The 17531-nt window shown below is 42.7% G+C and overlaps 1 protein-coding gene across 1 annotated transcript; it reads left to right on the top strand.

Annotated features, from left to right (window-relative positions):
- The first annotated feature begins 8000 nt into the window (after window positions 1-8000).
- On the top strand, window positions 8001-14351 carry LOC115200813 (cell death-inducing p53-target protein 1 homolog). The gene is made up of 5 exons (XM_029763941.1): window positions 8001-8359; window positions 12917-13066; window positions 13304-13414; window positions 13575-13716; window positions 14243-14351. The coding sequence occupies exons 1-5, from the start codon at window positions 8068-8070 to the stop codon at window positions 14349-14351; spliced, it is 804 nt and encodes a 267-aa protein (XP_029619801.1). The 5' UTR covers window positions 8001-8067.
- Window positions 14352-17531: the final 3180 nt, after the last annotated feature.

Here is a 17531-nt window from a genome sequence, read left to right as displayed (position 1 = left end):
GTCCTCCATAATAGTATGGGGCTTAGCTGTCCTAGCCACTCGGTGGCTATATAAGACGCTTCTAGCTCCTTTTTATTCATGGTATCTGTTGCTTTTATACATTTCTCAAAAAACTCCCGTGGCTTATTTTTCAAATTGTCATGTTTCGTTTCTAAATGTCTGCGCAAGAGTTAAGGTTTCCTGCGAGAGAGTAACGGTTAATGTGATTGGATGTTAATAACTTGACGAAGCTACCTGTATTTGACATTGTGTTCTTATTTCGCTGAACACTAGATGGTTTAGTTTTATTTTTGGCAGTGAAACGAGGCTACACAGGCCAGAAAAAAACCTTAACCAAATGTATAGCCCCGTTGGAAAATATAAATGTACTGTTTGAACAACAACAACAAAAAGCGAATCACATTTTTATTTGGCGTACCCCCGACGGCGTTGTGCATACCCAAGTTTGGGAATACCTGTTCCAGATGAGTGTATCACATCAATTCCAATCTCCTTTGAGAGGGAAAGACCCAATGCAACATCTACAGTCTAATGGGTTAGGGTAAGGGTTATTAGTCTAGTCCTAACCCTAGCTTCAGGTCCACATCCTAGCCCCAACCCTAACCCTAGCTTCTGTTCCACATCCTAGCCTCAACCCTAAACCTTGCTTCATGTCTACATCAGTCTCAACCTTAACCCTAGCTTCATGTCCACATCCTAGCCTCAATCCTAACCCTAGCTTCATGTCCCCATCCTAGCCTCAACCCTAACCCTAGCTTCATGTCCCCATCCTAGCCTCAACCCTAACCCTAGCTTCATGTACACATCCTAGCTCAAGACTAACCCTCCCCTCAACCCTAGTTTCTTGTCCACATCCTAGCCTCAACCCTAACCCTAGCCTCAACCCTAACCATATCATATTTGTGTACCTTTTCTCCATGTGTTTTATGTGTTCCTCCCTGGTGCGTCAGTAAAATATGAAAATAGTCTGGGTAGCCATTTGATTAGAGGTTCAGGAGTCTTATGTCTTGGGGGGTAGAAGCTGTATAGAAGTATCTTGGACCTGGACTTGGCGCTCTGGTACCGCTTGCCGTGCGGTAGCAGAGAGAACAGTCTATGCTAGGATGATATGGCATACAATAAGCCCATGACAACAAAAAGACAACAGTCACATAGTGGCGGAATAAATTCAACTACACACATTTGTTTCATCACAAAACTGGAAAGCAACATCTGTCCAGTGAAGTCCACTAAGTAAATATTGCATGTAACAAACATCTATCACCTGCAGCATGGTCAAGCAAGTTAATGTTTGACAGTTTACTAAACAACTACTGTTTTTGAACCCCAGAGTTACCGCAAATCATCACAAAGACAACAGGAACACTGCCTCTGCTAATCCAGCACCATTTCAATTGAAAAATGTATATATCATCAAATAAACAAAGCTACAGTGCCTAAGGAAAGTATTCAGACCCCTTGACTTTTTCCACATTTTGTTACGTTACAGCCTTACTCTAAAATGGATTAAATAAATAAAAATCCTCAGCAATCTACACACAAAACCCCATAATGACAAAGCGAAAACAGGTTTCTAGAAATATTTGCAAATGTATCAAAAACTACAAAAAAACCTTATTTACAGAAGTATTCAGACCCTTTGCTATGAGTTTCGAAATTGAGCTCAGGTGCATCGTGTTTCCATTGATCATCCTTGAGATGTTTTTACAACTTGGAGTCCACCTGTGGTCAATTCAATTGATTGGACATGTTTGGAAAGGCACACACCTGTCTATATAAAAAGGTCCCACAGTTGACAGTGCATGTCAGAGCAAAAACCAAGCCATGAGGTAGAAGAAATTGTCCACAGAGCTCCGAGGCAGGATTGTGTCGAGGCACAGATATTTCTGCAGCATTGAAGGTCCCCAAGAACACAGTGGCCTCCATCATTCTTAAATGGAAGAAGTTTGGAACCACCAAGGCTCTTCCTGGAGCTGGCCACCTGGCCAAACTGAGCAATCGGGGGAGAAGGGCCTTGGTCAGGGAGGTGACCAAGAACCCGATGGTCACTCTGACAGAGCTCCTCTGTCAGAGTTTGGAGTTTGCCAAAAGGTACCTAAAGACTCTCAGACCATCAGAATCTTGTTTATCTGGTCTGATGAAACCAAGATTGAACTCTTTGGCCTGAATGCCAAGCATCACATCTGGAGGAAACCTACAGTAAAGCATGGTGTTGGCAGCATTATGCTGTGGGGATGGTTTTTTAGCGGCAGGGACTGGGAGACTAGTCAGGATTGAGGCAAAGGTGAACGGAACAAAGTACAGAGAGATTCTTGATGAAAACCTGCTCCAGACTGCTCAGGACCTCAGATTGGGGGCGAAGATTCATCTTCCAACAGGACAACAACCCTAAGCACACAGCCAAGACAACACAGGAGTGGCTTCGGGACAATGTCCTTGAGTGGCCCAGCCAAAGCCCGTACTTGAACCCGATCGAATATCTCTGGAGAGACCTGAAAATAGCTGTGCAGCAACCCTTCCAATCCAACCTGACAGAGCTTGAGAGGATCTGCAGAGAAGAATGGGAGAAACTCCCCAAATACAGGTGTGCGAAGTTTATAGCGTGATGCCCAACAAGACTCGAGAGTGTAATCGCTGCCAAAGGTGCTTCAACAAAGTTCTGAGATAAGGGTCTGAATACTTATGTCAATGTGATATTTCAGTAGTTTATTTTTAATACATTTGCAACAAAAAATGTACTTGTTTTTGCTTTGTCATTATGGGGTAACTGGGATAACTTTAGATTGATGAGGGGAAAAAACAATTTAATGCATTTTAGAAATGTTTTTTTTTACCTTTATTTAACTAGGCAAGTCAGTTAAGAACAAATTCTTATTTACAATGACGGCCTAGCAACAGTTAACTGCCTTGTTCAAGGACAGAAAGATAGATGTTTACCTTGTCAGCCCAGGGATTTGATCTAGCAACCTTTCGGTTACTGGCCCAACGCTCTAACCACTAGACTACCTGCCACCCCACAATAAGGCTGTCACATAACAAAATGTGGAAAACGTCAAGGGGTCTGAATACTTTCCGAATGCACTGTATATATTCTTAGTTTACTACACTGAAAACAGACTTAAAAGATACCAAAAACAATTTAGTCCAATCAATGTTGCTAAATATCATGTGGCTGTCCATGGAACTGTTTTCTGTCTGTGTGTACGTGGAAGTAAAAATAATTTTGGGGACTCACCCTACTTGTAGACTTGTTGAACACCAATGCCGTCCTCCTCTCTTCCATGTTGGCAAAATGGTCTGTGTCTCTGTACGCTTTTAGTTTTTATTTTATTTGGCTACCTAGCTAAAATGCTTGCTAGCCTAAATTCCTCGCATGAGCAACAATGAACCAGCTAAGTTAGCTAGCTAATTAACGTGAGTCTAGTAGGCAACATCTACGCTACATATTGAACTTCAATCATCTCAGTCCAGTGGCTCAAAATATGAATTTATGGTTAGATCAGAATCGCCGTCATAATCATTGGGCCTGTACAGAGAAATAAGTCAGTCAAACCCACAAGTCTCAAATCCCCATCTCCATCCATGGGTTAGTAAAAGGCCGATTTAGCAAGATAGCTACCGCAGGACATTGACCAGAAACAGACATGTTTATCTGACAATTATGTTTTGCTCAGGATGTGATTTGATTGGTGTGAAGCCGAATCCAAACTGACCTCCCTTAGGGGGCGTTTTCCTGCACCAGGACAACCCACAGTTGAGCTCAATCCGATGCTGATTGGCTAATTATTTTATTGAAAAAATGATCAAGGGAGGCCAAAAACTTTCTGGCATCAATCAAATGATACAGCAGCAACATGTCATACTCTTTTGGTCCAGACAGCATCAGATACATGGGCTACACATAATGAGACAGAGGGGCGCTGTTTCCTTCGCTCGGATGATTTCTCCGGAGATTCAGCCACTTGCGAATTGAAGGAAAATTATGAAAACGAGACGAAAGACTAATTATGTTGAAATTGTATTTTTTTATTGGTAAAATATTTAGGGAAGCCCTGGCTTCCTTTGACATCCATGAATATACGCCACTGTCCATGGGAGGTAACACAAACAGCTGGCATCACTGACATGGATGCTCTTTCCCTGTCACTCGATCTGTGTCACATCTCACAGGAGGGTATAGGGAGCAGCAGGACAGATCACCCATGAAGATAGGTTTTGTGTGTGTCTGTGTGTGCGCGTGCGTGTGTAATTGTTGGTAATGAATGGCGATTAGCAGACACCCTGTGGGAGGATACCTGAACTAGGATCCCTCATGTCACCTGGGAGAGAGAAAGAGAATGGAGAGAGAGAATGAAGTCAGAGGAGGAGAGAGAATCAAGGAAGAGTTGGAATGAGAGGGAGACGGAGTGAGAGAAAGAGAGGAGGATTGGTAGAGAGTGGGTGTGGGGAAAGAGTGGAAAGGAGGAAGTAGAGAAGAGGGGGCAGACTTCTTTGTCTGGTAGTTAATATTCCATCTCTGTATGATGCAGCAAGGCAGAGGGAGAGAGGCATGTAACACAGATAGCTGTTCTACTTAAGACATACCAGAGAACTCTTCAATATGACATGCCGCAGGCCGCATTGGCATCTATGAGAGGCTGCCCTCTAGTGGTGGTAAAAACCACAGCATATACAGTATCTTAAGGCACCCACTCTATACAACTAGAAAAGAGGTTTCAATACAAATAAATAAGGCCAACACGATAAGGCTACAGCAACTGATATTCTTATCTGCATAAACTGATTACAGTTACAATGATTTATGATTAAAGCAGCTGGTGATTGTGTTGCAATATGAATGGGAAGTTGTGTACAGCAGTTATTATTGGGAATATAGGTCAGGATGGAATGAGCTCATTTCCTGTTCTATTCTGATGAAGTGGCTGCATGTTTTATTGACTTGATTATGATTATGGTGGCTGGCTGGGTTCAAACAGAGCCAGTCTCACTGGGTACAGTATGATGTTTATTGTTTACTCTACATTAGGCGTATTTGAGACCTAGGTTCAAATACATATGCATTTGAATATTTGTTATTTAAAATACTTTTTCTGTGTATTTGAGTATTTTCAAATACACAGCCCAAAACAAGTACTTTAATTTTAGTATTTGAATGGTTATTTGTAAAAACTAAATAGTATTTGAAAGTATTTTCAAACAGTTTAAAATACAATTTTCAAATACCTAGGCTAAAAGGTATGGGAGTCTACACTGAGTATACAAAACATTAGGAACACCTGCACCTTTCATGACAGACTGACCAGGTGAATCCAGTTGAAAGCTACGATCCCTTGATGTCACCTGTTAAATCCACTTAAAATCAGTGTAGATGAAGGTGAGGAGACAGGTAAAAAAAGAAAGTTAAGCATGGATTGTGTATGTGTGCCATTCAGAGGGTGAATGGGCAAGACAAAACATTTAAGTGCCTTTGAACAGGGTATGGTGTAGGAGCCAGGCGCACCGGTTTGAGTGTGTCAAGAACTGCAATGCTGCTAGGGTTCACGCACTCAACAGTTTCCCATGTGTCTCAACAATGGTCCACCACCTAAAGGACATCCAGCCAACTTGACACAACTGTGAGAAGCGTTGGAGTCAACATGGGCAAGCACCCATGTGAAATGCTTTCGACACCTTGGCCTGACAAATTGAGGCTGTTCCGAAGGCAAAAGGGGGTGCAACTCAATATTAGGAAAGTGTTCCTAATGTTTTGTACACTCAGTGTATAACACATTTTATAGATCTTAGATACACACACACAATATACACAGTTGAAGTCAGAAGTTTACATACACCTTAGACAAATACATTTAAACTCACAATTCCTGACATTTAATCATAGTAAAAATTCCCTATCTTAGGTCAGTTAGGATCACCACTTTATTTTAAGAATGTGAAATGTCAGAATAATAGTAGAGAGAATGATTTCTTTCTTTCATCACATTCCCAGTGGGTCAGAAGTTTACATACACTCAATTAGTATTTGGTAGCATTGCCTTAAATTTTTTTAACCTGTGTCAAACGTTTCGGGTAGCCTTCCACAAGCTTCCCACAATAAGTTGGGTGAATTGTGGCCCATTGTTCCTGACAGAGCTGGTGTAACTGAGTCAGGTTTGTAGGCCTCCTAAGCGCACAATCGATTTTTCAGTTCTGCCCACAAATGTTCTATAGGATAGAGGTCAGGGCTTTGTGATGGCCACTCCAATACCTTGACTTTGTTGTCCTTAAGCCATTTTGCCACAACTTTGGAAGTTTGCTTGGGGTCAATGTCAATTTGGAAGACCCATTTGCGATCAAGCTTTAACTTCCTGACTGATGTCTTGAGATGTTGCTTCAATATATCCAGATAATGTTCCTTCCTCATGATGCCATCTATATTGTGAAGTGCACCAGTCCCCCCTGCAGCAAAGCACCACCACAACACGATGCTGCCACCCTCGTGCTTCACGGTTGGGATGGTGTTCTTCGGCTTGCAAGCGTCCCCCTTTTTCTTCCAAACATAACAATGGTCATTATGGCTAAACAGTTCTATTTTTATTTAATCAGACCAGATGACATTTCTCCAAAAAGTACGATCTTTGTCCCCATGTGCAGTTGCAAACCGTAGTCTGGCTTTTTTTATGGCGGTTTTGGAGCAGTGGCTTCTTCCTTGTTGAGTGGCCTTTCAGGTTATGACGATATAGGACTCGTTTTACTGTGGAAATATATAAATTTGTACCGGTTTCCTCCAGCATCTTCACAAGGTCCTTTGCTGTTGTTCTGGGATTGATTTGCACTTTTCGCACCAAAGTATGTTCATCTCTAGGACACAGAACGCGTCTCCTTCCTGAGCGGTATGACAGCTGCATGGTCCCATGGTGTTTATACTTGCGTACTATTGTTTGTACAGATGAACGTGGTACCTTCAGGCATTTGGAAATTGCTCCAAAGGATGAACCAGACTTGTGGAGGTCTACAATTTTTTTACTGAGGTCTTGGCTGATTTCTTTTGATTTCCCATGATGTCAAGCAAAGAGGCACTGAGTTTGAAGGTAGGCCTTGAAATACATCCACAGGTACACCTCCAATTGACTCAAATTATGTCAATTAGCCTATCAGAAGCTTCTAATACCATGACATCATTTTCTGGAATTTTCCAAGATGTTTAAAGGCACAGCCAACTTAGTGTATGTGAACTTCTGACCCACTGGAATTGTGATACAGTGAATTATAAGTGAAATAATCTGTCTGTAAACAATTGTTGGAAAAATGACTTGTGTCATGCACAAAGTAGATGTCCTAACCGACTTGCCAAAACTATAGTTTGGTTAACAATACATTTGTGGAGTGGTTGAAAAACGAGTTTTAATGACTCCAACCTAAGTGAATGTAAACTTCCGACTTCAACTGTACCTACATATATTCACACACACACACAAAAGTATGTGGACACTCCAAATTATTGGATTCGGCTATTTCAGCCATGCCGTTGCTGAGAGGTGTATAAAATCGAGCACACAACCATGCAATCGCCGTAGACAAACATTGTCAGTGGCCTTACTTAATGGCCTTACTGTAGAGCGCAGTGACTTTCAATGTGGCACCGTCATAGGATGCCACCTTTTCAACAAGTCAGTTCGTCGAATTTCCGCCCAATTCAGTTGGAGTGACTTAATAAATGTAAATGAGACAGATGAAATTGTAAGTTCAGCAAGACTGTCACCCCCCCAAAAATGTGGTGACAAAGTGGTTTCTGTGCCAACGCTAGTCTCATTTGCTTGTGTGCATGCGGCTATTCAAAACAGGTGCCCATCCACCATCTTCACTGGAATGGTTTGTGTCATCATGAGTAATAAAACATGTAAATGCATGAAAGCCTATGTTTTGCCCTTCATAAGCTGATAGCTGGTTATTTTTTCCCCACTGGGTGGCATCTAACAGAGGTCAGTTCAACATGTTAGCTAGGAGAACCTTAGGTCTTTTTCCATCTTGAAGCTTCCAAGCATTCTCTTCTTAAATCAATGGAGCAAAACTGAAACTACTGAAACTAAAATGGAAATGGAGGAGAGTTTTTCTGCTCAGGACCCAGAGTTCCTTTCATCAGCTGGATCAGGGGTAGACTGGCAGCCTGACACACAGCAGGTAGAGACAATCTCTGAAGACTCAGAGCAGCTCTCCAAAGAGGCTGAGAGCGTCTCCTCCGAGCCCAACCAGGTCTCCGCAGACCTGGGTAGGATGTCCTCTCAGCTGGCCTTCATCACCTTCCGGAGGCAGCTCCTCCACAACCGGCGGATCATGCTGCTGAAGATGCAGCAGTTCAGAAATAAGAGAAAAGACAGGGAAGGTGAGTGGTCTGGTCAAGGCAATCATAATAGTGGGGCTATGGGGGAATCAAACTCAGACCGACAGCACACACACACACACACACACACACGTGTGCATACACTAACATAATAACCATACAAGGAAACCAGGGTTGGTTGTCACTTTTTACTCATGCGTATTTCTCAGGACCAGTATATCTTACAAGACAATTTTCAATATTAGGAGAAAGATCAAGGTATTGGGTTGAAATGCATCATCTATGCATAGCCACTTTAATATATGCTACCTCAAATAACCGGTGCCCCCACACATTGACTCTGTATCGGTACCCCCCTGAATAAAGTCTCGCTATTGTTATTTCACTGCTGCTCTTTAATTACTTCTTACTTTTATCTCTTATTCTTATCTGTATTTTTTGAAACTGCATTGTTGGTTAGGGGCTCGTAAGTAAGCGTTTCACTGCAAGGTACCTATTGTATTCGGCGCACGTGACTAATAATAAAATTTGATTCAATTTGAAATGGGGGACCTGTTTTATCCTCCTATCTTAATCCAACATGGACTGAGCTCAACTGTCCTTTTGCTCAGTTGTGCACCACTCCTCTTTCTATTCTGGTTAGGGCCAGTTTGCGCTGTTCTGTGAAGGGAGTAGTACACAGCGTTGTACGAGATTTTCAGTTTATTGGCAATTTCTCACATGGAATAGCATTCATTTCTCAGAACAAGAATAGACTGACAAGTTTCACAAGAAAGTCTTTGTTTCAGGCCATTTTCAGCCTGTAATTGAATCCACAAATGCTGATGCTCCTGATACTCAACTAGTCTAAAGAAGGCCAGTTTTATTGCTTCTTTCATCAGCACAACAGTTTTCAGCTGTGCTAACATAATTGCAAAAGGGTTTTCTAATGATCAATATGGCTTTTAAAATGATAAACTTGGATTAGCTAACACAACGTGCCATTGGAACACAGGAGTGATGCTTGCTGATAATGGGCCTCTGTACGCCTATGCAGATATTCCATAAAAAAATATTAAAAAAGCAGTTTCCAGCTACAATAGTCATTTACAACATTAACAATGTCTACACTGTGTTTATGATAAATGTTATGTTATTTTAAAAAGGACAAAAAAATGTGCTTTTCTTTCAAAAACAAGGATATTTCTAAGTGACCCCAAACTTTAGAATGGTAGTGTGTGTGTGTATATTATATATAAATATATATACACTGCTCAAAAAAATAAAGGGAACACTTAAACAACACAATGTAACTCCAAGTCAATCACACTTCTGTGAAATCAAACTGTCCACTTAAGAAGCAACACTGATTGACAATACATTTCACATGCTGTTGTGCAAATGGAATAAACAACAGGTGGAAATTATAGGCAATAAGCAAGACACCCCCAATAAAGGAGTGGTTCTGCAGGTGGAGACCACAGACCACTTCTCAGTTCCTATGCTTCCTGGCTGATGTTTTGGTCACTTTTGAAACAGACTCCATGAGGGTGGTATGAGGGCCCGACGTCCACAGGTGGGGGTTGTGCTTACAGCCCAACACCGTGCAGGACGTTTGGCATTTGCCAGAGAACACCAAGATTGGCAAATTCGCCACTGGCGCCCTGTGCTCTTCACAGATGAAAGCAGGTTCACACTGAGCACATGACAGACGTGACAGAGTCTGGAGACGCCGTGGAGAACGTTCTGCTGCCTGCAACATCCTCCAGCATGACCGGTTTGGCGGTGGGTCAGTCATGGTGTAGGGTGGCATTTCTTTGGGGGGCCGCACAGCCCTCCATGTGCTCGCCAGAGGTAGCCTGACTGCCATTAGGTACCGAGATGAGATCCTCAGACCCCTTGTGAGACCATATGCTGGTGCGGTTGGCCCTGGGTTCCTCCTAATGCAAGACAATGCTAGACCTCATGTGGCTGGAGTGTGTCAGCAGTTCCTGCAAGAGGAAGGCATTGATGCTATGGACTGGCCCGCCCGTTCCCCAGACCTGAATCCAATTGAGCACATCTGGGACATCATGTCTCGCTCCATCCACCAACGCCACGTTGCACCACAGACTGTCCAGGAGTTGGCGGACGCTTTAGTCCAGGTCTGGGAGGAGATCCCTCAGGAGACCATCCGCCACCTCATCAGGAGCATGCCCAGGCGTTGTAGGGAGGTCATACAGGCACGTGGAGTCCACACACACTACTGAGCCTCATTTTGACTTGTTTTAAGGACATTACATCAAAGTTGGATCAGCTTGTAGTGTGGTTTTCCACTTTTATTTTGAGTGTGACTCCAAATCCAGACCTCCATGGGTTGATAAATTGGATTTCCATTGATTATTTTTGTGTGATTTTGTTGTCAGCACATTCAACTATGTAAAGAAAATATGTATTTAATAAGATTATTTCTTTCATTCAGATCTAGGATGTGTTGTTTAAGTGTTCCCTTTATTTTTTTGAGCAGTATATGTTATATAGATTATATAGTGTGTGTGTGATATATCACACAAATATACACACACGACCAAAAGCATGTGGACACCTGCTTGTCGAACATCTCATTCCAAAATCATGGGCATTAATATGTAGTTGGTCCCCCCTTTGGTGCTATAACAGCCTCCACTCTTATGGGAAGGCTTTCCACTAGATGTTGGAACATTGCTGCGGGGACTTACTACCATTCAGCCACAAGAGCATTAATGAGGTCGGGCACTGATGTTGGGCGATAAGGCCTGGTTCGCAGTCGGCGTTCCAATTCATCCCAAAGGTGTTCGATGGGGTTGAGGTCAGGGCTCTGTGCAGGCTAGTCAAGTTCTTCCACACCGATCTCGACAAACCATTTCTGTATGGACCTCACTTTGTGCACGGGGGCATTGCAATGCTGAAACAGGAAAGAGCTTTCCCCAAATTTTTGCCACAAAGTTGGAAGCACAGAATTGCCTAGAATGTCATTGTATGCTGTAGCGTTAAGACTTCCCTTCACTGGAACTAAGGGGCCCAGCCCAAACCATGAAAAACAGCCCCAGACCATTATTCCTCCTCCACCAAACTTTACAGTTGGCACTATGCATTGGGGCAGGTAGCGTTCTCCTGACATCTGCCAAACCCAGATTCATCCGTCGGACTGCTAGATGGAGAAGCGCGATTCATCACCCCAGAGAACGCATTTCCACTGCACCAGAAACCAATGGTAGCGAGCTATTCACCAGTCCAGCCAACGCTTGGCATTGCGCATGGTGATCTTACGTTTGTGTGCGGCTGCTCGGCCATGGAAACCCACTTCATGAAGCTCCCAACAAACAGTTCTTGTGCTGATACTGCTTCCAGAGGCAGTTTGGAACTCGGTAGTGAGTGTTGCAACCGAGGACACGCGATTGTTACGCGCTAAGCGCTTCATCACTCGGCGGTCCCGTTCTGTGAGCTTGTGTGGCCTACCACTTCGCGGCTGAGCCGTTGTTGCTCCTAGACGTTTCCATGTTTTCACAATAAACCGGGGCAGCTCTAGCAGGGCAGAAATTTGACAAACTGATTTGTTGGAAAGGTGACATCCTATGACAGTGCCGTGTTGAAAGTCTCTGAGCTCTTCAGTAAGGCCATTCTACTGCTAATGTTTGTCTAGGAAGATTGCATGGCTGTGTGCTCGATTGTATACACCTGTCAGCAACGGGTTTGGCTTAAATAGCCTAATCCACTCATTTGAAGGGGTGTATACATACTTTTGTGTATATATAGTGTACTGCGTGTGTGTGTGGCACGCACGCACACACATTACTTTAACCTATGAGAAACACATACATTCTCCTCAATTCATGCTGACATGAATTGACCAAGTGGATGAGTTCTTTCAAAGAATTCACACATTAACTTTCAAAATAGTTGGCCTGGTCTCAGACTAGACGTAACATAGTAAACATCAATCCGGGGCAATCAAATCAGTATGATATGTTACATTTGGTATGGTTACATAAGACAAGGTACTTTAGGCAAATATGAAAGCAGGGTGGTTGGCTGGTTAGAACATCTAGCAACCCAAAGGTTGCATGTTTGAATCTCATCACGGACAGCTTTAGCTAATTTTCAACTTTGCATATAAGCTAACCCTTCCCCTAAACTTATCCGCTAGCCTACCTAACATCAGCCACCTCGCTAACATTAGCGTTTGCCACCTAGTTAACGTTAGCGACAACATATTGGAATTCATAACATATGTTACACATTTGCTAAACCTATTTGTAGGAATTGCAATTCTTAACATGTTGCACGAATTGTAATTTGTAACATATACAAAATGGATGGACATCCACGTAATTAATACATACCATATGAAACATAACATATACTAATTGGAGTCTCCCAGACATTTACTAAGTTGTGTACCCGAGTCCAGGTTGAAATCTAAATTAGACAGTGCCATTTAGATTGTGAGTAACTAGCACTGTGAACACTAACCCAGGGAGACAACCAACCCCGGTCTCTCCTACTTATTGAGGAACTGAAAAGCAGTGTTGGTTTCTTGTGTTCTGAAGCTATCCCAAAGCTTTTCAACCACATCTTCCTCTGTCTCCCTCCATCGCCCAGCTCTGTCCCCTACAGTCTCTTTCCCAGAGGAGTCCGAGCCTACAGAGCTGCAGGCCATAGAACAGGAGCTACAGGATCTGGTGGATAGAGAACAGGAGCTACTACAGATACAGACAGACAACATTGGACCTGATCACACCCCACTGTCAGGTACACACCTGCTCACTATACCAGTCCTGTACACAGCAAATACATTTTGAAACAAGCTGCCTTACCCAAGATATTTTAAGCTTGATTGTTTGCTTGAGCCTAAAGTGCAGCAGGGATCTTTGTCCTGTCTGTAAAAACGAATGATTGATTTATGCTTTCCATTCATGTTTGGATAGATGTCAATAGGATGTTTCATAACTTTATTTCCTTATGACTGACCACACATTTTCTTTATAGACTATACAGAGAAACTCATGGCCCCCTATCAAGGAGTGTATGTCCTACCGAGTAACACACCAGAGAACATGAAACAATATACACAACAGGCTACACCTCCTGCTGCGCCAGGTATGTGTGTGTGAGCATTGCTAGGATGAACAATTAGGTAGAGTAGACACATGAGACAAGCTCTGACATAAGCTCTACAGTACTTGTAATTTGTCCATCTATAGTATGTCCAGGTGAGCATAGATGGCAACTACAATGCCTGTTTTCTCCTCTCCTCCAGAGGACATAGTGGAGGTGGAGAAACTCAACAGTGACCCAGCGATCGTCCAATGCCCTATCTGCGAGCAGGTCGTCACCACGGAAACGTATCGCAAAATAGGCGGGGCAGCCTGGATGCTATGCCTCGTGTCAGGCATGTTAGGGTGAGTCTAGGGTGAGTCTAGTTCTAGTATCAAATGTAACAGAGTAGGAGTGATGATTTAGGAGCTGCTCCCCCATGTTCATGTGGTCTTACTCATTGTTATATAAAAAGCAAAACTGACCATAGGTCAGCACTCCTCTAAAACATCTGACCTTAGATCAAAGTCTAGGGGCAACTTTATCCTACAACCAAATAAGCAGAAACCAGATGTGCGCTCACTTTGGTCTGTCTTAATTAAGCAATAAGGCCCGGGGGGGTGTGGTATATGGCCAATATACCAGGGCTAAGGGCTGTTCTTATGCACAAAAATGCAGAGTAAATAGATACAGCCCTTAGCCGTGGTATATTGCACCCCCTCGAGATGCCTTATTGCTATTATAAACTGGTTACCAACATAATTAGAACAGTAAAAAGACATGTTTTGTCATACCCGTGGTATAAGGTCTGATATACCATGGCTTTCAGCCAATCAGCATTCAGACCTCGAGCCACCCAGTTTATAATACTGTATAAACCCCCTCTGCCAGGTGTGTGGCTGGGTGCTGTCTCATCCCCTTCTGCTTGGACAACCTAAAGGACGTCAGACATCGATGCCCTGAGTGTCACGGCAACATCTACACCGCAGAACGGATGTGAAGACAGAATGGTACTTCTACAGATACTATATCACTGGCTACTGTTTCTCTGGTGTTGGATGGAGAGGGACAGTGAATGGAGTGGTTGGATGGGCGTTATGCCCTCTGACCTGTGGGACATTAGAAGGCGAGAGACTGGACACAGCTCTTATGACACCTGGTGGCTGATGCTGTACAGTACTGTGTTACGATCACAGTTTGGGGGGGATGGAGATTGACTGTTGTTGGGGTGATAGTTTCTTTCTTGAAAAAGTTGGGAGGATGATCCGAAAAAGCACTGGGAATCTCGAGCCGTGTCCAGCTGTGACAGCATTTGGTTCTATCAACGGTGCAGATACCAACAGAACCTGAGAAGACTTTCTGACCAAAATTATGGACTGGAATAACACATACTGAAAGAATATAGCATTCCTTGCTTCATTATCTTTAGAACATATGTTTGTATATTCTTAAGAGAGAAAATGTTTCTACTCACCAGAGACCGTATGAGAACATGATCATTGAAGTCTAATCAACGCATTGGTCATGCAAATGTCAAAGGGAAAGCAGGTGATGCACTGACAGTAAGCCATTTACCACACAACCACCTAGGATTTATGAAAATGAAGACAAACATATACCAGCAAGCAACAATAGCCTTTATATTCTACTTCCCTCTTTCTTTACAGTGACAAAGGTCAACGTAAGTGAATTAACCTGGCAAATGTTTTGGACCAGGTTAGGACTATTTTCCTTTCAAGTGTTTTGATTAATCTTGTGGAACTACATAACATCAAATCTGATAATGCCTCAAATGCTTACTACTTTTATATAGTACAATTATACAACGGAGTATGATGCTGTGTTTGTTTTGACAGCTTAACATAATTTCAAAAGATATTCACAATAAAACTTTACTTTAACAATAATCTCAGCAGCCCAGGACTAAACTTCACGTGAGCGCTGACCTCCAGCCACAGATGTTAGGAGAGACTTTCACAATTCACCACATTTTATTGACACAAAAAGGCATTCAGTACATATACATATTTTTTCATATTATTTACAAAATAGATATAATGGATGTGCTACACATGTATAAAAATATGCATGACATTAATGTGTACACAATGTGCAAAACGTATGTATGGCGTACAGATGATGACAGAGACTTGACAGTGTGGGAGGGGGGGGGGGTTAGATGTCTTACTACACTGAACAAAGATATAAAAACGCAACATATAAAATGTTGGTCCCATGTTTCATGAGCTGAAATAAAATATCCCAGAAATGTTCCATACGCACAAAAAGCTTATTTCTTTCACATGTTGTGTTGGTGAGCATTTCTCCTTTGCCAAGATAATCCATCCACCTGACAGGTGTGGCATATCAAGAAGCTGATTAAACAGCATGATCATTACAAAGGTGCATCTTGTGCTGGGGACAATAAAAGTCCACTCTGAAATTTGCAGTCAAGTTTTGAGGGACTGTGCAATTAGCATGCTGACTGCTGGAATGTCCACCAGGGCTGTTGTCAGAGAATGGAACATTCATTTCTCTACCATAAGCAGCCTAAACGTCGTTTTAGAGAATTTGGCAGTATGTCCAACCGGCCTCACAAGCACAGACCAGGTGTTACCACGTCGGCCCACGACCTCCACATCCGGCTTCTTCACCTGCGTAACCGTCTGAGACCAGCCAACCGGACAGCTGAAGAAATTGTGGGTCTGAACAACCGAATAATTTATGAACAAACGGTCATAAATCGTCTCAGGGATGCTCATCGGCGTGCTCGTTGTCTTCACCAGAGTCTTGTTCGGGCATCGTAAAAAGACTGCAGTGGGCAAATGCGCACCCTCGATGGCCACTGGCACGCTGGAAAAGTGTGCTATTCATGGTTAAATCACGGTTTCAACTGTACCGGGTAGATGGCAGATGTCAACGTTGTGAACAGAGTGCCCCATGGTGGCGGTGGGGTTATGGTATGGGCAGGCATAAGCTATGGACAACGAACACAATTGGATTTTATTGATTGCAATTTGAATGCACAGAGATCCTGCGGCTCATTGTCGTGCCATACACAGCCCGTCAGAAAGATCTGTACACAATGGAAACTGAACATGTCCCAGTTCCTCCATGGCCTACAGAGCTGCAGGCCATAGAACAGGAGCTACAGGATCTGGTGGATACTCAGACAGGTCACCCATTGAGCATGTTTGGGATGCTCTGGATCGATGTGTATGACAGCATGTTCCAGTTCCCACCAATATCCAAAGGAGTGGGACAAGAGGATTGGGACAACATGCCACAATCAACAACCTGATCAACTCTATGTGAAGGAAATGTGTCGCGCTGCCCGGGGCGGCAGGGTAGCCTAGTGGTTAGAGCGTTGGACTAGTAACCGAAAGGTTGCAAGTTCAAATCCCCGAGCTGACAAGGTACAAATCTGTCTTTCTGCCCCTGAACAGGCAGTTAACCCACTGTTCCTAGGCCGTCATTGAAAATAAGAATTTGTTCTTAACTGATTTGCCTAGTTAAATTAAGGTTGAAATAAAAGAAAATGGTGGTCACACCAGATACTGACTGGTTTTCTGATCCACGCCAGTACTTCTTTTTTTTAAAGGTATCTATGACCAACAGATGCATATCTGTATTCCCAGTCATGTGAAATCCATAGATTAGGGCCAAATTAATTAATTTCAATTGGCTGATTTCCTTATATGAACTATAACTTTTATACTTTTGTTCAGTGTAGTTACGTTTCAGACTAAGAACCAGGGTTGAACAGGAGACCGTACCATACAGAAGCCACAGAATTAGGTAAGGCCCAAATCAATATTTGCTTGCAATGATCAACATGATGACATCTTGTTATAAGATAGTGACAACACAAATGCACCAGTACTGTAAGTGTAAGGCTATGGCCCTATTGCTTCACTAACATCCTATTAACAGTAGTAGTACACAGGTTTGACATGATTCAGAATGTTTTAGAATCCAACTATGATATTTTACAGCATACCCATGTATAGAGATGCATTTGGCCATATATTTCTGGTATGGGTGGTAAAAAAACATTTACAGTAATCTTCCTCTTGCATATATACAGAAAAAAACGATTGATTTTATAAACACAAAAATGTGATAAATACAATTTTAAAAAAGTGCCAACAATAGATATTCACCAATGTTTCACTGCCTT

Source organism: Salmo trutta, chromosome 10 (genome assembly GCF_901001165.1).
Source record: "Salmo trutta chromosome 10, fSalTru1.1, whole genome shotgun sequence".
NCBI classification, from domain to species: domain Eukaryota; kingdom Metazoa; phylum Chordata; class Actinopteri; order Salmoniformes; family Salmonidae; genus Salmo; species Salmo trutta.
Note: the sequence above shows the minus strand (reverse complement) of the source record. Positions and strands in the feature narration are given on the sequence as shown.